The sequence below is a fragment of the Clytia hemisphaerica genome, unplaced genomic scaffold (assembly GCF_902728285.1).
Source record: "Clytia hemisphaerica strain Z4C2 unplaced genomic scaffold, Clytia hemisphaerica genome assembly, whole genome shotgun sequence".
Taxonomy (NCBI): domain Eukaryota; kingdom Metazoa; phylum Cnidaria; class Hydrozoa; order Leptothecata; family Clytiidae; genus Clytia; species Clytia hemisphaerica.
Window position 1 is genome coordinate 1,441,868 of NW_027103974.1, and position 25,916 is coordinate 1,467,783.

At 35.2% G+C, this 25,916-nt stretch overlaps 1 protein-coding gene across 7 annotated transcripts; it reads right to left on the reverse strand.

Moving 5' to 3' along the window:
- LOC136810718 (uncharacterized) lies at positions 1–24,266 on the reverse strand. 7 transcript variants are annotated; one of them, XM_067067314.1, is made up of 8 exons: positions 24,065–24,266; positions 23,819–23,927; positions 16,751–16,843; positions 16,480–16,533; positions 3,146–3,226; positions 2,020–2,199; positions 1,412–1,774; positions 1–977 (listed from the first exon to the last, which is right to left on the reverse strand). In XM_067067314.1, the coding sequence occupies exons 5-8, from the start codon at positions 3,201–3,203 to the stop codon at positions 367–369; spliced, it is 1,212 nt and encodes a 403-aa protein (XP_066923415.1). In that variant the 5' UTR covers positions 3,204–3,226; positions 16,480–16,533; positions 16,751–16,843; positions 23,819–23,927; positions 24,065–24,266; the 3' UTR covers positions 1–366. The 7 variants fall into 7 exon arrangements, with proteins under 7 accessions (XP_066923415.1, XP_066923412.1, XP_066923414.1 ...); XM_067067311.1 differs by having other exon boundaries at positions 16,480–16,505; positions 16,636–16,843; positions 24,116–24,260; XM_067067313.1 differs by lacking the exon at positions 16,751–16,843 and adding an exon at positions 16,636–16,711 and having other exon boundaries at positions 16,480–16,505; positions 23,855–23,927; positions 24,065–24,260.
- Positions 24,267–25,916: the final 1,650 nt, after the last annotated feature.

Genomic DNA, 25,916 nt, shown 5'->3' on the forward strand with positions numbered 1-25,916 from the left:
TTTGAAAGAAAATTGAATAACCTTTTATTCCGGTTAATTAATCCATAAATATCAACATTATGTATATAACGAATCATTGATTTAACATAAACCTCTAGTTATTACTGGATATATGTATGTATCACATTACTTCTGTTTTCCTTTATTTTGTTATAAACCCAAAATGTTTTGAGTTATAATTGAATCACTTTGATGGATGTAAAAGTTCGTCAAAGGTAAGCAAAGCATTAGTATGCGTTAATGAAACTAATCGAATCAATATAGAGCGATTATCATCAGCAACCAATTTGCTGTATCCAAGCTCTACAATGGGTTATCCTCTATCACGCGAATATCAACGAACAACATAAGAAAACAACTCAAATATTATCCTTCAGTGCCGCTTGTAGCATAGTCGTAGGGCGTTCCCGACATACTATGTTCGTACGGTAACTGCCGGTTATAACTCATTTGAGTCTGTTGAATCATATAATTAATAGCAGGTTGTGGGAGTTGTTGTATCGTTAAAGTTGATTGAGCATGTATCATGTGCACCGGCTGTACAATCTGTCCATTTTGTACGGGATAGTTCACATATGCTTGTCCGGGAGGTAGGTAACCTACCGGTGGCATCCCGGATACCATGCTACCTTCTTTCTGTAAAAACATATCATTATTGACTGTTGCTAAGAGTCTTTCTCGTTCTTCTTGGGATAACGTTCCTGTACTGTATGGTGTCGAATAACTTGTTTTTGAACTAGCGTGAGTTCCGTTATGTTTATGGTGCTTCCCGCATGATCTGTTTGATCCGGATACGGAAGAAGCATCCTCAAATTCTTCTTGCGGTTTTTCCTCTTTCGTTTTGTCACTATTTGAAGTATTACGCATGCGCCGACAGATAGCGATGATGGACGCGATAAGAATAATGGCGGCACAAGCTGCGATACCAATAATGGCGGGTAAGTTCAATGTCTGTTTTGCTTCGTCGACAACAGCAACTAAAAATATAGAATTGTCACCTGATGAGGAACGATGCTTTCACCAGACTTGCAGTCGACATTGCGGTTCAAGAATTTATTTCCACGGAAATCAAACTTACGAGCGTAACTGGTAGCAAATTTAGTGCTTATTTTCTGTTATTTCTAAAATCCTTAAGTCTGTTGAGTTAAAATCCTCTTCAAAAGTCTCAAAGCAAGTGAACACTCTACTTTTTAAATCAATTTTTCAGGACCCTAAAAGAGTAAAGTGTCCCCATACTTTTGAAACAGGTGAAAAAAGTTTTTAATTTAAAAAGATCCAAAATTGATGTTGTCACAGGGAAGGTCTGTGCATACAAAATAATGCCTCGAGTTATTATCTTAAAAAATGACAAGGGTAGACCTGAAACTAAATACATTATGATCAAATCTAGTCCAGTACTCCTTTAGTTTACCTTTAGTGGAAGTGTATGAAGCATCTAACTCCACCATCTGTGATACGTTCAATTTCTTGGAATAATGCAAAGAAACGTTCATAACATTCCCATCTCCTCGTATAACAAACGGGAAGTCTTTCTTTAACCGGACACCGTCTTGTTCCGTATACCGATGATGTTCGGAACCACCCGTGCTAATGTAAATTCCACCGCTTTTCCAATCAAAGTTTTTGACATTGTTGATGGAAAGTATAGGTTTTGTACCAGGTTGTGTTTTAATGACCCAATGGCAGAACATGTCTTTACTTGAGAGACGGGAACGTAGACTACCGGACGATTGAGTCAGAAGACATCCACAATTACAGTTCGCTTTGTTCGGATCTATGGATAAAATAAAAGGAAATAAATAGCGAAACATAACAATTTTCTACGTTATTTGCATTTTGTTGGTTGATAGTACTAATACTGTCCTTGAAGTGTCGAATGTCGAAACATAAAGTTCGTTTTAAAGTAAGGATTTCGAGCACCTTAGACAAATCCTGCAAATGATCTACAATATTAGAACTTTCAGATTGAACGTAGTTAAATTTGAAAAGAAAACTTTTTGAAAACTTTACGGCATTTACCGAGAGGACAGGGTGGTTTAAAACAAATTTCCTCAATCGTAGCGGCTCCAGGACAATCATTTTCCCCTTCTTGACTGTCCTCTCCAGTTGGTTTACACTCTCGTATTCGTGAGCTAACGCCCTCTCCACACGTCCGACTGCAATCTGAAGGACGAGACCAAGATGTCCATTGGTAACGAGCTGAAAAAAAAAACGCTCAAAATTAACTTTTTCTTATCATTTATGCTACACAATTTATAGATACACAATTATAAGCCAAAGCTAAAAGACTATACATGTCATCAAATCAAAGTCTAAATAAGGGTTTGCGTGGGGTAGCTAATGAGCTGCCTGAGATTAAAAGGAAAATGTTACGAGCTGTAAAAAAAATTTGGAATTTTTATATCCCTTAGGAAACATAAAATCTTTTTTCGTGACTCACGTTTGTTAAAAATTAAGATTCATCTAAAACGTGATCTTTTCAGTTAGTTATCCAAAGGATTTGTTCCATCATAATTTATCATTTCCAAGGATTTTAATAAAACACTACTTTCTTCCAAAATGGCCAAATTTCAACAATCAAAACAAAAGATGTTTGGATTAAATAGGAGACAACCTCTAAATTAACCCTAATGAGTTACATCGATTAATTTTAATTCACTAAATGGTTTATCGAAATACTTTCATCAGTCCTAAAAAGCGTGACTTTTTCACGGCTGTAAAAAATCTATATCTTTTGATCAATACCCGGAAAAAAGTATAAAGGTTTGATGGTTAACTGTGTCCAAAATAATGTGAATTTTTACTATTTAATTGTTAAGAGGAAAGGCAACCTTAGAATTTGGCAAATAGCTTTTTGAAGTTGGTACAGTGGTTCTCAAGCTATAAGCTTTTAAAGTCAAAATTCATTTTTGAAAAAGTCAATTTCAAAATAAGCATTTTTTAACATTTTTCACTAATTTTTTTTGGAAAAATTGCTCAGAATTACTGTTTTCCTACTTTTCGCCGTAACTTAACTTAGGATAATTGATCAAATTCATCTGAGATCATTAATTTAGTCGTATAAAAGTCATTAAAATAGTGAAAATATGTTTCTGCCAATAATTGCGTTAATTCAATTCCCCATTTTTAACGTGTGGTCTCTTACCTGTAACCAATGGAAACAGTAATGTCCATACGACAACCAGCAACAATCGTGTACTCATTTCTTCATAAATGTTTGTTTTCTCTGTCAAAAAAATAATAGAAGAATATGAAATTATCGCAGCAATCAATAAAACTACTAAACTAATTTCATGCTATATCAACAATAGCATTCTGTTTTCTTGGTAAAACCAGAAGAAATGTCTTTGGTATAAGTGTGATGTTTTCAGATTGAACTCCTCAAGTATGTATGAAGTCGATGAAAAGGAGGAAAATTCTGCAGGTACATGATATACTCGTATTTTTACAAGGCTTCAATCATAACGAGCTGTTAGCAAACATAAATAGAAGAAAAAAACACTTTTTTTGTCCTTCGCATGAGAGACAGAAGAAACTCTATCACTGACCATTTACTTTTTGAAACGACTTACAAAAAATCAATATTGACTCAGAAGCTGACATTTTTGTGTGAGACTAGACTCTTGACGTCACCCTCCCGTGACTCATTAAAAGTTTAAGGATTTGCCTAAACAAGTTCAGTCTCAGTGCATAAGTTTGGGCCAATTCGTTTGATAGAATCTTGGGAAAGGTCTAAACAGGTTAAAATAATCAGTATAGAAACATGTTTCCCTTCTAATTTACCCAAGCAATCATCATACACCTGGAAACAAAGCCAAACGACCTAAATATCTAATGTTAACTAGTGATATGAGACGCAATATAATTTTCATTTTTAGAAAAAAACACGAGAAAGTGATAACTTAAACGCAATATGTGACTAAAGGGGTTTAAACTGAAAAATTTCAAGAAAAGAAGCTTAATGAAATCAAAATTGAAAATTCAAAGGTTGACCGACTGATTTGTAATTTAGCTAAGACTAGATTTTCTATTGTCGAACAATCAGTTTTATCAACTAAGATTCAAACAAGCGCCAGAGATAAGAATGATTATTATAACTATCAAGGCTCCATTTCTTATAAGAACTATTAAAGCGAATGAATGACTGAATGAATGAATGAATGAATAAATTGAGAATGTAAATTATTGTTACAAAAATCGTTGGTGTCAAAATCTACGGGCTAAAGAACTTCAATCGCATACTTTTTTCTCGGTGTTTGTCTAATTGAAGACACAACTCTTATATTCTTATAAAAAAAGGTTGCTGACTGATAGTTTCATTTTCCACAAGAATACATACATACATTTTCTTCGTGTGTAATCACATGAAAACATATGGCCCAAAAGCTTGATGATCGAACTGATAAACTCACAAATACACTTTTTTAATTCGAAAAATGTCATAAGAACAACGAGGCTCAAAAACCGCCAAAAATAACCTAACAACAACTTTGCAACTGAAGGTGCTGAATTTTAAAAGGAAGGGTTCAAATTAATTAAGTAGGGTATAAATGCTTATTTTTCTAATTTAATCCTAACACACGCTGGCCTATTTATAGACTATACTATTTTCTAAAAGTTTATCATTGGGACAGGATTCACAAAAATTCGCCTACAATGGTTCCAAGTACATAGCCGCTCGCCCTCGAATCACAAATTTCGGGATCATAAATCTCCCAAAGGTATTGTGTGGTAGCTAGCCGCAAATACTTCTCAAAATTGATACTATTTTTACAAAGTTTTGTTACAATTTTAACATGTAGTTCAACCTCTTTTGGCACCAAACCTCTTCAAGCAAAAGATGCACATATAAACGATACTTCACACTCAATCTTTTAAAGTACTGTTTACACTACAACCATCTTATCACTTCATTTCATGTCGTTAAAGAATCGATGATTTTGTAATGAGGTGATAACTCACAACCACTTTCACCACAATAAAGAAGGTGGACAGACATATGGAAAACAAACTACTTGATAACACTCACTGGATAGAATCACACCTGATTTATTTCAGACTCATATTATATTTTCAATGATTTGAAAAAAGATTGCCAACAAAATTGCTTATCGAAGCACTGAAAACTCGGCCGGACCTTATAAAGTGACTCTACAGGTTATTATTTAGTGGCTAAGGACAATTTAAAAGGGCCGGCCTAAAAAGAGCCAAGACTTTGCAATTTTAACCTAAAAGCGGCGTTAATTTTTTATCATTATTTCTCAATTTAAAGGATTTTAGGTATCTTTGTCCCGTCTTGGCAACATATGTTTCGAACTGTTACAAAGTTCCTTCGCGCTTATTTGTACAGGGAGGACTAGAAATCTCATCAACTGAAGGAACCACGCAAGGCGACCCAATGTCAATGCCATCGTACGCCATTGGTATATTACCACTTATGGATGCTATCAACAACAACGAGTCGGTGCAGCAGGTAGCCTTTGCTGACGATTTGGGTGGTGCAGGTAAACTCGATCGCGTCCGAGATTGGTGGGAAAAAGTCGTTTCTTTTGGTCCATCCTTTGGCTACTACCCGGAGCCTTCGAAATCGTGGCTCATCGTCAAAGAAAGCAAGCTTGAGAAGGCCCGTGAAACTTTTGAAGGTACCGACATCAAACTGACAACCTCTGGACGAAAAATACCTTGGTGGCTTCATTGGAAGAGCAGAAGGAAAAGATGAATACGTGAACGGGCTTGTCCAACAGTGGTGCTCTCAGCTAAAAGTACTGTGTGATATTGCCAAGTCCGAACCGCAATCCGCCTACGTAGCTTTCATCGCTGGCTTCAAGCACAAACTCACATACCACATCCGAACAATCCCTGATATGCACCAATACCTTGCACCTTTCGACCTTATCCTCGACACGATATTCATTCCAGCTATCACCGATGGTCACCATTGCTCCGCCGATGAGCGCCTTTTACTATCACTGCCACCAAGAAAAGGCGGTCTTTCAATCCCTATCTTTACCACGTGGTCAATAACAGAATTCTCCAGCTCACAGAAAGTAACTTCCAACCTGTCCAGTCGAATAAAGAACCAAAACGCAAGCAACGTTGACATACCTGACGACGCTAAAGTCAAGAGAGAATTCACCAAGTCGAAGGAAGATCGAGAAAACGATACGTTGAATGTACTTAGGGAGAGGATGAGCGTTGAGCAGCGAAAAGCAAACGAACTCGCTTCTTGCAAAGGTGCTTCAAGCTGGTTGACGATCATACCGGTTGAAAGCGAAGGTTTCTGTCTGAACAAAAGAGAATTTGTTGATGCCCTTTGCTTGAGGTACAGATGGACACCGAAATACCTTCCGATCAATTGTGCATGTGGCCTTCGATTCGATGTCGACCATGCCCTTTCGTGTCCGAAAGGAGGTTTCATCCACCAACGCCATGACGAGATGAGAAACCTCTTGGCCAACCTCCTTTCACAAGTACACACTGACGTCTCCATCGAACCTCACCTACAACCTCTAACTGGAGAATCACTACCAAACAGCTCCAACAAAACAGACGAAGCCCGACTTGACGTGTCAGTCAGAAGTTTTTGGCAAAGGGGACAACTTGCATTCTTTGACGTAAGGATCACAAATCCGTTCGCAAAAAGTCACATTAACCAGAAACTTCAAAACACATTCCGATCGAACGAACAAGAGAAAAAGCGGAAGTACAACAACCGAATCATCACAGTCGAGCATGGTTCGTTCAGCCCGTTCGTTATGTCTCCGTACGGAGGACAAGGAAGAGAAACGGAAATGATCATCACGACCCTTGCAAAGAAGCTCTCAGACAAAAAAGACATTGAATTTGGTATCATGTTGAATTGGTTGAGAACTAAGCTCTCATATTGCTTGCTACGATCAGCTATCCTATGCTTACGTGGATCGAGAACTGTTAGGAAATTGAACATTGATATGAGTGAGATTGAAATTCATGAATCTACTAGGAGAAATTTTTAGTCAATCTCTCTTATTATTCGTCGATTTTGAGATTTTTTTTTTTTTCAGACTTTTGCATTCTCGTTAACCTCTTGTTTTGCGCCCGGCGTGACCGCAAGGTTATGCCACTATCCTTATGATGTGGATTTGTGATACTTGATTTGTTTGCCTCTTATTATTTGTTTTTAACTAATTTAGTCTTATAATATTTATATATATTCTAATGTATATCTCTTGGTCCTTTTAGGTATGATTCGAAGACGAAAATTATCCATTGTTTTACTCCATATTTAAAAATTCAGTGACGTATTTAATATGTTTAAAAATCAGTGATTTTTGATGGAATTTTCAACAGTTTACTACTGAAAAATTACATTTTAATGTAAATTTTAATCATTATTTACTAATCTGAAGCATAAGTAGCCATTTTTACAAATTTTGGCGTTATTAACGGCCTTAATTGGCGTAAGCCCAAAATTAGTCTGTGGCGTTATAAGGGGCCGGCGTAAAAAAAGGTCGATGAGGTATCCAAAAGAGAGGGTCGGTCCTTTTGGGAAAAGGTGATCTAACAGATTACAACGCCCCCAAAACAACATCACAACTGCTGGTCGACGAAAAAATAAAAGAATCTCCTAAGAAGCAAGGCAGCAAAAACTACTACATTAACGAAAATGCGAAATAGAAAATAAAAAGACACCAAACGCTCGAATTCATGGAAAATTGAACATAAAATTCTAAAAAACCTTGGAAAAACTACAAAATTTTGAAAATTAGGTAGTTTGTAAAGCAATGAAAATAGAAATCAGTCGGGCCCGTAAAACAACTAATCAAATTGGTCTAGTTTAAAAGTAAATTAAAGCAAATAAAACAACCAAATATTTTCTTCGAATTACAAAATTTGGCGAGGCCTCTTAAATTCAAATTACGGAAAGAGTTTACCCCTTACATAACACGCTTCGACAAAACACAAAATTGTGTTCATATCAGCGGCCCAGCCCGCTAACAAGCTTGCTCCAAAACTTTACATCCGATCATAAAAACAAATCTGAAGGAAAACAATCCCAATGAATGTGAACTTCAAAAATACAAATCGCAAAAAAAATATTGTTTAATCTTTAAGCCAAAAGGATTAGTAACGCAAGGCAAATTCCAACACACTAACAAAATATGAAATGCAAAAAGTATTTTTTCATAGGAAACATATAAATGTTTCAGAATATCTTGGGTCAGACTAGCTCAGTATTTAACCTTTGTAACAGTCTAACGCCACGGAATGTTCCAGCTCTTTTTTCAAAACCAAAGTTTCAAGAAGTCACCAAATCACCCATTGCTCAAAAAGACTGAAACAAAAGTTCCTACAAACAAAACCCAAGTTTGACATTACAAATAAATAATAAGTTTTTAATACGTAAATGCAATACAAGATTCTTATTTCACAGGTTATAGACCTAAAAAGGCGTGATTGATGGCAGCACAAAGAGTTGCGACTTTCAAAGCCTGACACTTTTCACATATTACAATAAGTTGAAATGTCTGAAATCTTTTCATTAACTTTTAAATGCTGATTTATCACGTCCTATACTTACAATAAAAGAGTTTTTAGAGGGACCTTATCGAAACAGTACAAATAAAGCCATGAAGGCATCTCTAGGACTTTAATACTTAACTCCATCAGCCATGGATGTAATTTAGTAGGTTTAGAGCGGTAGATGATTATAGTTACGAGTTAATTAAATATCGAATTATAGCTCTTAATTTAGTACCCACTCACTCCATGCTGGTAATTAGACAAAAGTATATTTAATTCCATTTTAAAAAGCAAAACAAGCAGAAAGAGTACTAGAACCCATGTGGTTTAGGAGATGAAAAGATCAGACCTTTAACGTTATTAGCATATAAACATAAACGACAAATAAATAAAATCAACACGGATTAGCACCAAAAATTGAAAATCTAATTCCCCAAAACTAAAGAATTTAACGCTGAAATTGCTATCTTTAATATTCAGCAATTTGGATTAGCGTTAGCTGGCAATTTGCAAATAGAAACGGGTCGTTAAAATGCCATAAGATCTTTATAGAACGGATAGATTAAAATTCAATTTTCACTACAACCTACAGAAGTATTTCATGGAGGGGCGTATGAGGTTCACCAACACCGAAATACCGACGGATCTCCAATCTATAACAATTAGAAGTAAGAACTAAGAAAGTAAAAACTATAAAACTCTTGCTTAACCGGCACTTCTCAACCGAAACAACGACAGAATAAAGGACTGATACCGGCACATCGTTCAACTTATACGGTTCCCTTTTCAAACCATGTGTTTTCTTAGTGAAAATCTTCTTCGCATATATTACGCTACCCAGAAAGGTATACGTGGATTGTAAGTCCTCACAACGTTCTAGCATTGATACAGCTTGCCTTTTGCACAAAGAAACGAATAATACTTTCCTTAGTGATATAATGATGATGAAGATCAAACAAAAAAACGGTGTCGATGACCAAATATTTTCATATTTCACTACTTCCATTAACTTCCTAAACTCAATCGTCCAATATCTTAAGTGCTTCGGAGCACTCACAGATCACTGATTAGACTTCCCTCAATCCTTGTAAACTCGAGTCCTTTGTGAATCCAGGGTTGACCCCACTAACCTTTATATATAACTGAACCAAGCTATATCCGGCATCTTTGATCTAAGTTTTTTTTTGAAGTGGTACCCGTAAAGAAGCCATTGCAGTGTTAAAAATTAACGTCTAACAGCGCTACATCATCAAAAGTATTCCAGGGAACGTAGATCTAGCGCTCTCGATGCATTTACACCGTTATTGAGTAGTGCCACCATAAGGGTACCACCTTTCAAAAAACTCCGGTCAAAGATTTTGCTTGGCCATGATTGAGAAACTTGGTCCAGGGTATATAAAGGTCAGTGGGTTGACCCCAAATAAGCTGATCCCAGAGAACCCGTTCTAGTAAAGATGCATCACAATCGAACAATTTTCGTAAAATGAGCTAACCAAACTGAAATTTGCAGCAAAATGTCCCGAAAACCGCACAAAAAGCACTTAAAAGCAATTACGCCATTTTTATTACCTCTTTATGAGGGCTATTTCAACCCTAAATGCCTAAATCGTTAAGTTTGAAAAATAATTGTAAAAAAACCATCAAGAATCATTAATCTTTGTTCAAATGTTCTAAATGATACATTCTTTACATTGAGAGGGGGTCATCAAATATTGTAATCAACAAACATCAAGTCTTTGTTCGTCTTTGTTGATAGCCTGTGAATCATTCTTCTCTTTTGTGAGACGTACGTGATGAGCGCGCGCTCAAACAGATCCGAAAAACATGATAAAACATGTTTTATAAAGGAGAAAAGAGAGGTGATGATATGACGGGACTTCTTGAATCACCCACAATACAACGCGAACCGAAAGACACGAAAACATGGACAAAATAAAACCTTTGTAAATCAACAAGTTCATACAAACCATATGACAAACACATAATCTCCGATCTCGAAAAGTCAGAAACTTTGTAATAATATTCAATCCACACACCTAAGGAATAGCTTTGTCGACCATCAATCTTGCGAAAGACTCAAATCATCCCAAAAGGAAGGCATTGCTTGTCTGATTGATTCTCAACGAGCTTTGATACTACTTTTTTGCCATACGAAGCTTTCAAATATTATCTAATTTTACGAGGACAATTTCATAAGAACATATGCCTATTTTCAACAAAAAGACAAGAACAAGTTAAGAATAATCTAAAACGTCGAGTTTTCGAAATATTTAAGGAATTCTAATAAGTTAGGTAAATGTGCATGTTAAAACATTCAAAAACATCAAAAATGAGAATATCTCCAAAATTTAACCAGTCATGATATAAAGCTTTGAATCGCCAGTAAAATCTTTATTATCTAATCCCTAAGATGTTCTTAAGCCAGGTAACCTTTATATCTATCGTTTCGTTCGAGATGTACGGGATTTGTAATTTGATATTTTAGAGGCTCGTAAATCAACAAGGAAGTGTACAAAAACGCGATGACAGAACTAACTTTGTGAGTGTAAGCTGAGTAACTTTAGTATTACACAAGGAAAAACACGCCTCGAAAAATGATAAGAAATAAAAAGAGCATTGAATGAGCCCCTCTCCCCAAGTAAACTTCCGAATCACACAATCACGCAAAAGAAAATTTCCAAATCACGAGTTGAATTTCCTTTCTATCACGATCACGTTGATCAAGTTGGTTCCTCCGATCACGCACTTTAAAACCTTAAATCACGAAATCACGAACTTGAAAAACAACAATCACACCATCACGCTGAGGGAGGGGGGCTCTTGAACAGTAAATTTTACTTGTACCTATCAAATACGACAAAAATCTCAACAAAAAATTCCACCATCAAAGTTTTTTCCACAGATAGACAGACAGAACTCAAAGCCGAACTTCGAAACCGAAACAGACCAATCATGAAGAAGTTTATTTCTTTAAGTTTGCAAGGATTTTCAGCCACTGCTTTATCTATTTTTGAAATCTAAAAAGGGAAAGCAGAGTAAAAGAGAGGAAGACAAAAAATATGTCCCCTTAGCAAAAACATGATTACTTATTGATTGTACCGCTAAAAAGAAATCTTGAATTTTAAAATAAGTCTGTTCTTCTCAAAATTGAAAATTGTCTTTCGTATTTGAAAAATAAGATAAAAATTCCATCTACGATGAGCGCGGAAAGTTTCGATTTAAAATATTAAGGAGTATACTTCAAAGACAAATCAGGGATATCGAATTCTTTATGTCTAACTTAACAAGGTCCGAAAAGTGTCTAGGACAAGATCAGAAAATTTCTCTTGGCCACTGCCGTCTGTGTCAAAAGAAGCCGTCTAATTTGGATCGTGTTAAGTAAAGAGATTTCTAAATTCAATCTTCCTGATTATGTTACTAACTACTTAATGAAATGCCCTGATTAGATTGCCAGTAAATGGGGTCATTGAGACAGAAGTGTTTTCTGAAATGGGAGAGTATGAAACAGCAAGAACTGCAGATAGTCATCCCTGTAATAGTATCTCGCTTGATAGCCCCAAAAGGCAATCGTTTCTATTAGTTTTAAAAATTAACTCTAAGTATGATTAAAAACGTTTTTATCTAAGATGACAAAAGTTAGTTGCAGTCACAACTGCAGTAAGGCAAACGGTCATATCAAAGCTAGGCTGTACACAATCATAAAATCACTAATGCAAAACCACTTCAAATACATTTGCATTTTCATAGCGACCTCTAGCGGAAAACACCAAGGTCCTTGAGATATCGATTCAGACAGGATTCAGAGGTTATTCAACGAGATCTTCAATAAAAAGTCTTGTCCAACTCAAACGCTGAATATTCAAAACAACGCTGCTTGTACTCTTTTGTGTTTTGTTACTATGTTTTTGTTTGAGAGAACTTTTGAAAATTTGTGAAGAAGATTTAATTCTTCTTCTTCTATCTCACAATTTCATTATAATTTGATTGACCGAACATCTTCAATTCTTAAAAAGTTGCAAACACATTTCCCTGACCACAATTCATATGAAGCTCTACCACTAGAAATAAAAACATTGCAAGGACTAGAAATAAGAGAGTATATAGAAGAAAAATTTAAGAAGATGAAAAAACGAAGAAACGAAAATTAGCAACGTATGAAAAATTGAGGGGAAGAATCTTCTTATCTCAAAATCAGAAATTAAATTCTTTTGTCAAGTGAATAAATGAAAAATAATGAGAAAAAAGACAAAGACAAAAGAAGAATAGAAGCTTACATACACTCCTTCAAAAGGTGAACTGTATGACTAATAGTACCTCTAGTTACATCCATCATGAATTAAAAATTAAAAGAATTATAGATTTTGGCCAAAAGGTTTCTTTATTTTCAGTCCAGTCTTTGTCTCATGTCTCAAAATTAAGATACCAATTTCTTATAAGAATAAAGGCAATCAGAATTTGGTTGCAATTTACTTGGAATTGTGAAACTTTTGAAGCCCGTTCTCTCTATAAAAAAGTAAGAAATGGTCAGGCGTCCAAAGTAGAAAACCATAAATGAATTACTGCAGTATTTGCAAATGAAGTTAGCTGTTTGGCAAAAATTGTTAAAATTCTTACAAAAAGAGAAATGTCGTGCAAAATTGGGTATTAAAAATGTTCAGTTTCCTTATTTTGGTTTTTTCTCTTATCTCTCAAAGATTTGAAGAATGGAAATATATTGATAAAGAAAATTTATTGTGAACAATTTCTTCCTACTAATCCTTCTTTAAAACGCAGAATCTTTCAAGTTTTTCTGCATTTTACAGAACTGTTCGGTAAAATCTTTAGCAAGCTCTATTAATAGATACACTTATCAACTTTGAAGTTCTTTATCAGCGAAAAGTAGAAAGATTTCGAAAGTTTTTTAGAGAAATATGCCCGTTTCTGTTAGCCAAGTGAACCACGCCTAGGGTCCTTGAATGAACTTGGGCTTGGAAATAGATTCTGCTGTTTTTGCTTGAAATATTTGAAAGGATAAATTTTGAACCCAAAAGACAGGGACACCCAGACAGAGGTAACTTTACACCATCGAACCTCGGAATTAATACACCCCCTTCTCACTTCCTCGATGGGACCCCTCCTACTGGAAAAATGGTCAAAACATCTTCCATAGTGTAAGATTTTTGTTCCCACAGGACAGAAAATAATCAAATAAACGAATCCTCACTGCAAAATATTGTGCTTGAAAACAAAGGAATTAAAATCATCAGCCATAAAAAACCTTGGAATATCAATCACCATCGAGTTTCAATTCTACCGTGTCTGTGAAAAGTGGTTTATTAATACTCCTTTTCTTTCCTACTTGATCTAATTGTGCCAACCAAAAAACTTCCGTAACTATTGGGTTAAAAAGACAGTTGGTGGTTATATTTTTGACTGTGTGCAAGCTGGTTAGGAACTAATAATCCTATTCTTCTTTTCTATGGACTTAAAAAAATGAAAAGGGATGAAAAAGAAATGAAGAAAAAAAACCTAAAGCATACAACATATGGTTTGAAATTGCCTTGTATTTTTTTTTTCAAGAAAAAGTAAATCTGCAGAAAAAAAGTTTTCATTCAAAAAATAACCTAAAATTATTGATATTTGAAGCCATATGACCTCATCCATATTGTGCAGTGCATGCTTACAAAAAAGAAGAAACCCAAAAAAATCTCGCGAAAATGATAAATGCTTTAATAGAAAGCTCAAAAATGATAATCTTACATAAGAGACTTCTGTTGGAGTAAAGCACTTCAGATCTATTTGGTTGATTGGTGCGAATTCACCAACTGTTCTAACAAATATCGAGAGAACTCTCCAACAGACAACCAAACATTTCACGAGTCTTGACTTGAAAGAAATAGAAGACGAAAGAAAAAGTGAAAGAAAATTTACTTTTAATGAAATCGGAAACAAAGTAAACTTTTCCAAAAAAGCAAATGAAAAAGTAAAGTAAATCCAAAAGCGTCTAGACATGAGAGCATCTTTTTGTCCCATATCAAACATCAAAGAGACCGACTGATTGAATTTCTTTAGATCCAAATCTCTAAATCAACACTTGCATTCACTTGAATTTGAAGAGCCATCTAAAAGTCAGGCACAATTACTCGCGTTTGTTTTTTTATAAGAACATGAGGCTGAATAACACATCAACCCTTAGTGGATCACTCGGCTTTTGGAGGAGACTGGTAAAGAATTTACAAGGACAATTTTCTCTCGGCGCACAACATTTATAGGTACCCTCTAAAACAAACCAAGCAAATTCCCACCGAATCTCTAATCCATATGGAAGGACATTTCCCTGAGTCTCTGAGACGGAGTGCAAGTTAGTTTTAGTATCCCAATAGCCTAACTCAATGCATCTTACATTTTCTTACAATGCACTTCTACGCTTGTGTTTTGGGTTTTCGATAGCTTAGACGAAATTTGCCTCGTAAATGCAGTACCAGTCTCCTCAAACGCTGACCATGCCGCTAGTGTTGCTTGTTGTATTCGGCCAAACCATGGCATTCTAAACTTTAAACTTTAAATAAGCATTTTCTCATCCATTTCTGAGTAAGATTGTTCCTAATTCGTTCCTAGATTTTGGCTGTGGCATTCTAAAGTAATAGAATAAGAACACTTTCACTCAGATTTCCGAAATGGGTAAGAAAATGTTGATTTATTCTCTTCCAAGACAATAAGTGAATGAAGGGAGAACAAGTCAAACCAGCCAAAATTTGCTGGTTCTTATAAGAAAAAGCAACACTTGGCAAGCAAAGTTGGCAACACTAAAAATCCACCAATGCCTTAACTTAAGCCCGCGACTTCAGCTCTCATCTTTCTTCTTTAAACAAAGAAATAACAACTTTCTCCCTCCTGCGCCACGAGAGCACAAATTTTGAGGAAATCTTTTCTTTTCTACTTTGTCAGCATAAATAAGAGTAACTTTAAGCAAGCCTTGAGCTCTTCGTTCCGAACCATCTCCTATGGTTTTCATTTCCCAGTAATCACACTTACATATCCATCTATATGGTGAATGTAAAGAAACGTGTAAGTCAGAGTTCAAAAGGCTACCCTCTGCAAATCAATTATCAACGCAGCACGTAAGAAAATTATGACAATGCTTACATTTTTGCGGTAGGGTAAAGATCTTATTAACGTAGCCTCTGATACCATTAATATCAATTAGGATTTCAACTCTAATTGTCTTATTAGGAGAAACCATTTCTTAAAGATGAGACTAAAAGGAGAAGGAATAATAATTTGTGGCTTGCCTGAATATTGGCATTCAACTTTTCATTATCTTGTTATCTTGTATTTCTGTTTTAACTATTTAAATCCCGAAGGGTTAGAGACCGAAGCGGTACTTAGGCAAAAATGGGTGCTGGGTATGTGCGGACGGTAAGGGTCGGTTTTTTCACCCTTATAAGTCTCTCTAAGGGTAGGAAGTTTTTCAAAAATCGAGGAAATTTTTCAAATTCTCCCAAAGGATCACCTTTTCAGCAAAAATCACATTCAGTCTCTCTAAAGGTCGGTTTTTGGAGGTCGCATCCGCACATACCCCTCATCAGCCGACCCTAGTACCCCCCCCCCCGGATTGGAGACAAATCTTCAACCTTTCTCAAGCAAGAAAAAGTAAAGCCTTAAGATTTGCGCCCCGTTTAGAATGACGAATGGAATGACCATGCGTTTCAGATCGGAGATAAGTGGCTTCATTTCTCATTCAATAGTTTCATCTCTAGCTTCTTTTCGATTAGCTGATTTTTAACGTTTTTACCTTCTTTACTTCCCTGTTCAGGTTTTTTCCTTTCTAAAAGACTTGGTTCAACAGTGCATGATACATGTCGAATGAGTGAAATGCGATAGACAAGACTGTGTCTGGCTCAATAAACCATAACCAAACGTTTTTAAAACGCTTTTTTAAAAGGATGAAAATTTGATAAGAGAACAGTATAAAAGAACTTTATAAAAAATACTTACAAATTCCAACCAAATATAAAGAGTGAACTCAATTCAATTCAATTCAATTCAAAACTTATTTATTCGCCTGCATGTCATTAAAAATTTACATATTTAAGTTTGTATAAATTAGGGGAGGGGAGGCAGGCCAGGAGTCCATCCAATAGACGTTTCTATACTCGCGAGTCTTCGTTGAGATGGTTTAGCAAATCTTCATAGCATCATCAACAACCATTGATACAATATTCCTCTACTAAACAAAATCAAGAATACTAAATAAGTACACAACTACATTATTTCGGAATCGACAGTTCATCTTAAGCTCTTCAACAGCCTCTCACATGTTATTTTGCTACACCACATTGGACTTCCTTAATTTGATTAACTACGAAAAGAAACTAGAACTCAGAAATTACACTTATTCTTTTTATTATAACAAACTTTATAAGAAAATGAGGCTTTAATGGCAAAATATCAAAAACAAGTTAAAGAACATTTTAGGGCTTTGCAGACTCTTAAAAAAACGATTTTTTAGGAAAATGAACAAAAATACTCACAAAATGGTGAAAATAGGAACAACTTAAGACCTTAAGAATATCTTAAGCTAATAACTCGAAAACTTTGGATGTTCTTATAAAAGAAATGTGTACCCACGTTTCACTTCAAGCGTTAAATTACTCTCCTGTAACTAATTTAATCAACGAATTTTGTTATTTCTTTTCACATTAACTTTAGAAACACGACACTACGCTAAACTTTCTGTTTAAAGAAAGAGATTGAACCGAAAACATTCATTCGAATACTTTGAGGTTGATCTTACGTCAAGATAATTCATATTTCCACTTTAATATCTAAATAGCGGCATTAAAATTAACCTAAATTGCAAAATATAGATTGCATAAATAGAGTACGAAAAACAACTTTATAAGTAAAACCTCAAATGATACCTGTCAAAAGCAGAAAGCTAATCGAGTCAACTTAATCTGATATTTGAAACCAAATTTAGCTTTAGTAAGTCGGGTGAATAATGTACTAAAGCGCTAAAAGTGAAACCCGGTCATACAGTATGTGGCCCCCAAAACATCGATCAAATTTAAAATTCCCAGAAGTTCTTTTTCAAAATTTTCAATTTCAAAAATATTTTTCAATCGCTTAAAGATAGGTAGCTTTTTTCTAATGGCCCCCCAAAACGGAGGTTTGAAATTTTAGCGATTTCTCGATAGATCTTTAAGATGAATCCAAAATTTTACCATTGGAAATGTGATTAGGGGGTTTTGGCATAAATTTGTTTCAAAGTTTACAGTATACCCTGGTGTCAAACGCAGGGGGGCCCCACAACGTGGTTTTTAAAATCAACTAGTCCAGTGGTAATAGGGGAAACTATGAACATATTTGTGTCCCTTAATTTACAACCCGCGGATGAAATTTATGATTTTAAGATTCGATATTGCAAAGTCAAACTGAAAATTAGACATTTCAAAATACAATTTTGATTAACACGTCTTAATCAATTTCTGAAATAAATCTTTTGAAAATAGTTCATTCATGTATGGCCTGCTGTGAAAATTTTAGAATAAAAGCTAACTGAAACTAAAATATTAAGCTTTAAGCATTTTTCTCCTATATTTTGCAAAAAAAATGATACAGAATTTGCCGCTTTGCTAATTCGCGAAAATTTTATTATAATGAAACTTTTTGTTATAAACCCTAAGTCAACCTGATAGAATGAAACCAAAACTTTTTTGCTGTTTCTCATATTTAGAATTTTCGGTTTTATCAATGCTGATTCTAGGGCTCCAAAATACTGGTTGACCTTCAAGATGCTATATCTTTTACCCAACCTCTAAAGTCACAGATGTATCTGCATTTTCTGAACGGCATTAGGTGTAGAAAGTTTCCTATACCCCCTTTGCATAACTTATTTTCAATATCCAAGGAGCTAGAGTGATTTATATGCAATTTTTATCTTCTAATTTTGGTGTTAAAGTATTTCCTTCAGACGCAAATATGTTATTTTGAATCTGTCTCAAAACAGCAAAAACATGCTCATTTTTAAGTATAACCATCATTCTTTCAAAATAAACAAAAATCGCTTATTTCTGATAAATCTACAAGTCAGAATCTTCATTTTAATGACTACCTCCGTTTTGGGGGCCATATACTGTAGTCAGTTTTTTGTAACTTCAATCCAATTGAAAATTGATGGCCTTGCTACTTTAATAGGATGAAATTTCGCGGTAGAGTTCAAATTTTCAGACTTCGCGAAAACTCAATTTTGTGGATTTACTTATGCTTATACTTATATCTCAATAGGCATTTAAAAGTAGTCTTTTGGAATTTTGTTCCTAAATATTTCATCGATAAGGCCTTTCAAATTTACATTGGGGCTTGATTTCACGGTAGACACGCAAATTCACTAAATCCGTATTTCCGCGAAATTTTATCCTAAGTATAATTATCTTTTGCTTAGCTTTCTCGAATAAAGCATTGCTCAACTTTATTTACACTGTGGTAAGAATAACGGAAATGACACTATGTACATCGAAATGAAGTGGCAAAACTGTCTGTTTTATGCTACATAACTACGTCGTAGCAATCATGATCAAATTGCAATGCAGTAACAAATCCTATATGTTATCAATTATCTTTGGAAACAAGAATGGTTGTAACTATTAAGTCCAAGTGTATGAAATTTAGATATCATAAGATATTTTCAAAAAAAGAAGATTCAAATCTTTGAAGATGAAGAAAAAATCCTTCATGTTAAATGTTTTCATTAATGATCAGTTTTAGATCTTAGGATAGAAAATATCAATTACCAATTTAGTGTTGTTCTTTAGGTGTGCCCTGTCAAACACAAATTTAAGAAAAGCAAAGTTATCTGAAATCAGTGCCATAATTATTGGGTACAAAAGGGGAATTCCCTCAGAATTATAAGTGATTTATAAGTGCTTTGAAGTACGGTTGGAAAGTAGAATTTTAACTCTAAGTTTTAACATGAGACTTAAAATAGGACCTTAGGATCTCAAGATCTAAAAGCTCAAAAAAGTTCCGATAAGGTTGAGAATATAACATTGAAGCCAATGAAACAAATCACAATTAGTGCACGAGCTTTAAGTTATGAAAACTTTAAAATACCCAAAATTGTCAATATCTTTGGCAGTCTCTGGTGATTTTGGTTTAATTTAAAAATTAGCAGGTTTCTATCATGCATAACTTTATCATAAATAAAGAAATCATACTGGATAAGGATATCACTGTATCTCACTAACATTCGCCGATTGGTAGTGTGAAGGTTTCGATCACAGACTTTCGCCTAGACTGGCACGCCAATCGGGCTGGAACGGTATCACGCGGTAAAAGTGAGCGTAGGAGTTAGGTAAGCGTAGGGAAGAAATTTTGTCGGCGGCGAGGGCTGAAAGCCCGACTGGAGCGAAACCCCAGGAAGGAAAAAACGGCTAAGCTGAAGCCCCAATCTTACAACGCCAGATTTCGGCGTTGTAGAAATGAATGAACTTTGAGAAATTCGTGAAATGAGAAATGAAAAACTTCCGTCAAAGTCGCAGATCGTGTTGTTTTGATTTTTGAGGAGGGAGTGATTGGAAAAAATAATGGCTGACTTCTAGTGGAAATTTTTATTTGAAAAGATTTTGTTTTGTTTCTTGTTTCTTATTGATGAGTCTCTTCTTTGTGTATATGTGGCTTTTCTTCATGGTTCTCTGCATGCAAAATTCTTTGGCTCATTTTTGATTGTTTTTTGTTTTGATTTGAGAGGCAAGAGAAGATGGAAAATCTTGTAACATCAGTTATCAGAACTTGTTGACTTGTTATCTTTTCTATTCATAACTCATTCAATTTTAGGAATGGAGTATTCAGATTGCAAACACTATGGACTGTGAGTTTTTTTTTTTCATTTCAGCTTTCTTTTTCCTAGGTTTGCAGGTGGTAATCAAAGGGATAACCCAGGTACAGGTAGCTAACAATTATTTACTGACATTCAAACACATAAGACGTTTTAATTTTCCAGGACTCACAAGTCAAAGGTTCTTTATCAAAAATATATGGTTGTTGGACTACCAGAGACTACTACACGACACTGACACAATGTCGTGTATTGGAAGTGCTACAAACTTTTGTGAATATCTACCTGGTTATCCCTTTGTTTTGAGTTTAATACGTACTGTATCTATCCCTATGATAAAATTACACAGTTTTGAGTAGAAATAAAGTTATGGTAAAGCGGCACTGACAAATTTCTCCAAAAAATATTTTCTTTCAAATTATGAAATATTAAAAGTCTTCTTACATCTAAAAATGATTACATTTTTTCGCCATGCTTATGTTTTACTCAATTCTAGTATTTTTTCCAAAACTTATATATACTTACGTAGAGGGAAATTTAGCAGAATTTATGGAGAAAATTAAGAATTCTCAGTTTGGCAACAAAAATTTCTCAAACGTACTGTACACATAGTACCTACTATTACTTTAAACATTTACATATTTTTAAATTGCCAGATTAGTGTGGCAAGAAAACTCATTTTTTTCATTCAGCCATAAATCTTCAAGTGTGAAGTTAATTTTATAGTACACATACTTACAATTTACAGAAAAATGGGTGATAAGTATATGTCACATGTTCAACAACCCATTTTTTCCACAGCTTACTTGTTCAACAAATTCTTGTCAAATTGAATGTCGAACAAGTGGGTTGTGGAACAAATGGGTGCCAAAATGATCGACAACCCAGTTGATTGACAATCCACTTGTTCGACGATCTATATAGTTGTTCAACAGACCAGTGGTTTGAGAGAAGAGTGTCAAACAAGTGGTCGTCGAACAACCATGCAGTCGAGCAAATGGGTGTCGAACTAATAACTGTCAAACAACCGGTCGAACAAATGTACCGTCGGACAAGTATACTGTCGAACAAGTGGGATTTCCCCAAAATTATAATAGTTGTACGTAGATGAAAATTTGTCAGAATTTATATTACGGTGAAAATTCAGAATTCTCAGTTTGACAACAAAAATTTCTCAAATAAGTAACTTTAATTTAAATAATTATATTAAATTGTAAAATTAGTGTGGCAAGAAAACTTAGCCATAAATCTTAAAGTGTAAGGTTAATTTTCAGCATTTTGGTGTGACAAGAAAATTCTTCAGCACATAGCCACAGTCTATAGAAAAAGGTCAGAATTTACAATAATTCTCTTCTCATGACAAAAATACTGCATTTTTCTAAAATCATGAATACGTGTACCCAAAAACTTTTCTGTCACCATATAAACTCTGGATTTTCTATCAGAGCTATCTTATCACAGCACTAAATTCTGCAAATTTCAATTTTTCACAAATTAAATTTGTACATGACAGATGTTACATTTTTCATTCGACAGACTGAAATACTTAATTATAATAATACAATTATAATAATAATTATGCACCAATGTGTTATTGTTTTGAGGTTGGAGTTTTAGTTATTCAACATATGACATCTTACCTATTAAAAGTAAGTACTTTTCTGTAAGTTTTCCATTTAATTTTCTATGTGTACGTGTAATTTTCCTGTGCTTGGCTTGTGCGTTACATGCTGACAGTCAGGACAGGTTGTTTTTTGTAGCAGTGAGTCTGTTGTTGAAGAGGGTCGGACTGTCAGACAGCAGCCTGGCAGTAATGACATTGAGAGTGATGAGAGGGATAATCTTTGGAGTTTCTTTAAACTAACCAGGAAACGCTGTTTATTCTCACGATAACCTAAAAATAGTTTTCAAACCGTACCAAAAATTTTTGGTACGGCTTGAAAACCTGTGTTAGGTTATCGTGAGATATTAAAAGTGTCAGAATTATTGATTATTATGATATGTTATTATTCTTAAAATAGTGTCAAAATTTTTTCAAAAAGGTTATTTTGTTGGGTACTTTTGAGCAGAGTTCCTGCCTGGTTAGTGTTACTGTTGTATTCATAGAAAAGAGTGTTGGAGGGGTTCACTTAGCCACAATGAGACTAGAGTAATCAAGTTCCTTAACAAGTAGTCTGTAATTACTAAAATAAAAAGCAAAAAGTATTTAGGTGGAACCAAATTAGACTGTTAGAAAAAATATTTCTTACCTTGAATGAAAGAGGCTAGCAAAAAGCCCCGAAAGCACGTAACATATACCACCAACCTGCATAAGGAAAACTGAATAATCCTTGTACACTTTTGATGATTGTAGAAAACTGAAGCTAAATTGCAAATACTTACCTTTCTAAGAATGCATGAATAACAAAAACAACTAAAGATGTAATATTGTAAAAGTTTCAAAACTTGAAATATGGCTCCTCCACCACCCAAAATTCAAAACAAAGTGGTCTGTCGGCTTTTCTCCCTCCAAAATTTAGGAAAGCACTCCTCCGTTTTCACAACCTCCAAAATGAAGCCGTGGCAGAATGTTCTAGTCTGTATATCAGCAGCCTCTCACCAACTTTTGCTCGTTCTCCTACGCAGCTCCTATTCCAGCAAACGCCCGCCGCCTCTATGTTCCCGCCCTCTGACATGATTAATTTACAGACTAGTTTGCTAGTCTAACTTTCGCCGCATTGGACCGTGTTCGAATCCCAAGCTCTTCCAGGCAGGGTGTTAGGGGAATATGGTGATAGACTCTCTACCTTCACTCACATGTCATTCTCTCTCAATCCGGCTGATAATCGAAGTATCGATTGACGATTGACCTCAAATGAGCTTAGTAAAGCTCAAATCCGATGAAAATCTGCAAAAACAGCGATTTCCGGCATTTTCGACCGGAAAAAAATTGTTCTAAAAAATCGGACTCGGCCATGTTTTGGGCATTGCTAATACGCATCTTTGTGCAAAAAATCAGAAAAAAACTAATGATGAAATCTCAAGAAAATGTCAAAAACCGGTTTTTCCGGTATATTTCCGGCATTTTCGAGCGGGGAATTTTTTTTTCGTGTATCGGGCTCCGTCACTTTTGGGCATCACCATTTTGCATCACTGTGCTAAAAATCAAAAAAACTAATGAGCCAATCCCGAGAAAAGCTGGTAACAGATGAACGAACGAACATCGGTTAATCTAAAGGACCTCCGAGGTAGGTCCAAAAACTAAGCACCAGATTAAAATACCTGACTTCTTCTTTTAGAGCACCAATGACTAATCTAATACACGTTTTTTTATAAGAACATCAGAAATTTTTTGAAGCCTTCAGATGTTCTTAGATGATGAGTTTTAAGCCTAAAAATGTCCTAAAAATGTTGTTAACATGCTCTTAAAATTTTGACCATCGAAGCCTTATATTCTTATAAAGTTTGTTCTTATAAAAAAGTGTAGGAGTTGTCCTTGAAAAAAGAAATCATACTCACCATCAGAATCTCCATTTCACACTGGTCGTTTGTCACCTTGAGGAGCCGCTGTCTTTGCTCACCCAGAGTTCTCTCCGTCACTGATCAAAATAACATCATGATTGAATTTCTGAGGGGGTAAACAAAGCAAAATAAATAGCACGGGTTACACCTATACCAACTGGTTTGATATACGTCCGCTGATAGAAATACTTCCTGTTGCCCAAATAATCTATGTTAATAAAAATATCAATTGAAATAGATAACCTTAGAGTTTCAGAAGCACCACCAATAATTCTGAAGGTATTGTTGACTCACCAACCAAGCACCATAACGCATACAAAGCAATTTCTATCATAGTTGTTTATACCATCCAGGATAATTTGCGCCAACATAATGCGAAAACCAACCGACTCTCGTATTGATGATGTATTTTATTAGTAATTTTGTTAGTTTTTATGCAAGACCTAAAGATAAAAGCAGATAAAGGAGATACAGTGACTATCAATTGGCCTGTTCACAAGAAACTCAGTATAACGGTAAAACACTAATTCCAAAAACGATAAAGCTCAAAGTTTACCACATTTGTTTACTCGTCAACCAGTTAGATATTTGTCTTTATATTGAAAGAAATATCACATGAGAATATTGTAATTCTTGGATTACAGAATTCCTGTATGAAAATGGTAATTTTAGCAGGAGTTGATTTTCATCTTTTTCATCTTTCATCTGGATATTATCCTTAAAATGATTACATTTTAGCAAGTAATTATTGGCAATCCAGTTTAAGAATAATAAAGCATAGCTACTAATACTATTATCAGAAGAGAGGTTTATATCCTAGAAGAAAGCTTACGGAGGGATTAAGAAAGAAATGTTTTGTGTTGTTTGACAACGTCAGATTCTAAGAAAATTATTTCAAGTATAAGAGTAATAGAAAAGTTGGACGAGTTAAGGTAATCAATAGCCTTAGTATCAGAAATTTTGATACAAACTGATAAAAATCAAAATCAGGAGTAATTATTGGTATGGTAACAAAATATTTTCTTTACTCTTTTGCTTTTGCATAATGTTATACAAATGTTCTACCTTCCTAATAATATTAATGTACAAGTACTACTAAATATAATAATAAAACTTTTTTTTAAAGCGTAAATTCACAAACAAAAGCAGTATAAAACAAACTAAAATACCACTTGATGGACACCCAAAATTACCGTGGCTGAAGAGGACCTTTTAGTTTGTATTTAGTTTGCGTTATAACACGCGGCCGCGCCTTTTAACACGCGGCCGCGTGTATTTTTCAAGAAACGCGGCCGCATGTTAAAAGGCGCGGCCGCGTGTTATAATACATGGCCGCGTGTTATTAGGTGCGGCCGCGTGAAAAACACGCGGCCGCGTCTTTTATGAAAAACACGCGGCCGCATCTTTTATGAGAAACACGCGGCCGCGTCTTTTATGAAAAACACGCGGCCGCATCTTTTATGAGAAACACGCGGCCGCGTCTTTTATGAAAAACACGCGGCCGCATCTTTTTTTGAAAACACGCGCCCGCATCTTTTATGAAAAACAAGCGGTCGCGTCTTTTATGAAAAACACGCGGCCGCATCTTTTATGAGAAACACGCGGCCGCATCTTTTTTGAAAAAAAAGACACATGACGGTTCCCAAAATGTAGACTAGTAACTAGTCGTTGTATTTCGCTGTAGCTCCGTTTTCAACACGCTCACTACGTTCACTGAATACAAACCTCTCATTCTCGTAGCGTTTTTTTATAAGAATAATTTCCCCGCCCGCACATCACTTTATAAGCACAATTTCCGCGTCTTGTGTCTCAGGAAAACCGGAAACTTGCTAGTCTACCCAAAATGATGCCCACCAATGGGCGCACTGTGTGGGGTGGTATCCATGTCAAAAATATCCAGTTTAGACAACAGTCGGAGGTTTGAAAATGATTGGGTCGGTTTATAAAGTGATTAGGTCGGTTTAAAAGGTGATCGGCTTGGTTTTTTGGTATTTCCCGGGAAATCGGATTACTAAGTCCTCCTAAGTATGGTCTGGAAAATGTCACATTTCACTAGATCTAATTATGATAAAGCTAAGCGCCGATTTTTTGGTAC

What these genes read in the sequence shown, in the direction of transcription:
- LOC136810718 (XM_067067314.1), bottom strand. Translation starts at nt 3,203, where the DNA reads ATGAGTACACGATTGTTGCTGGTTGTCGTATGGACATTACTGTTTCCA. An exon ending in ACTGTTTCCATTGGTTACAG is followed by an intron (nt 2,200 to 3,145) that starts GTAAGAGACCAC and finishes TTTTTTTTTCAG; the next exon opens with CTCGTTACCAATGGACATCT. An exon ending in TAAACCACCCTGTCCTCTCG is followed by an intron (nt 1,775 to 2,019) that starts GTAAATGCCGTA and finishes TTTTATCCATAG; the next exon opens with ATCCGAACAAAGCGAACTGT.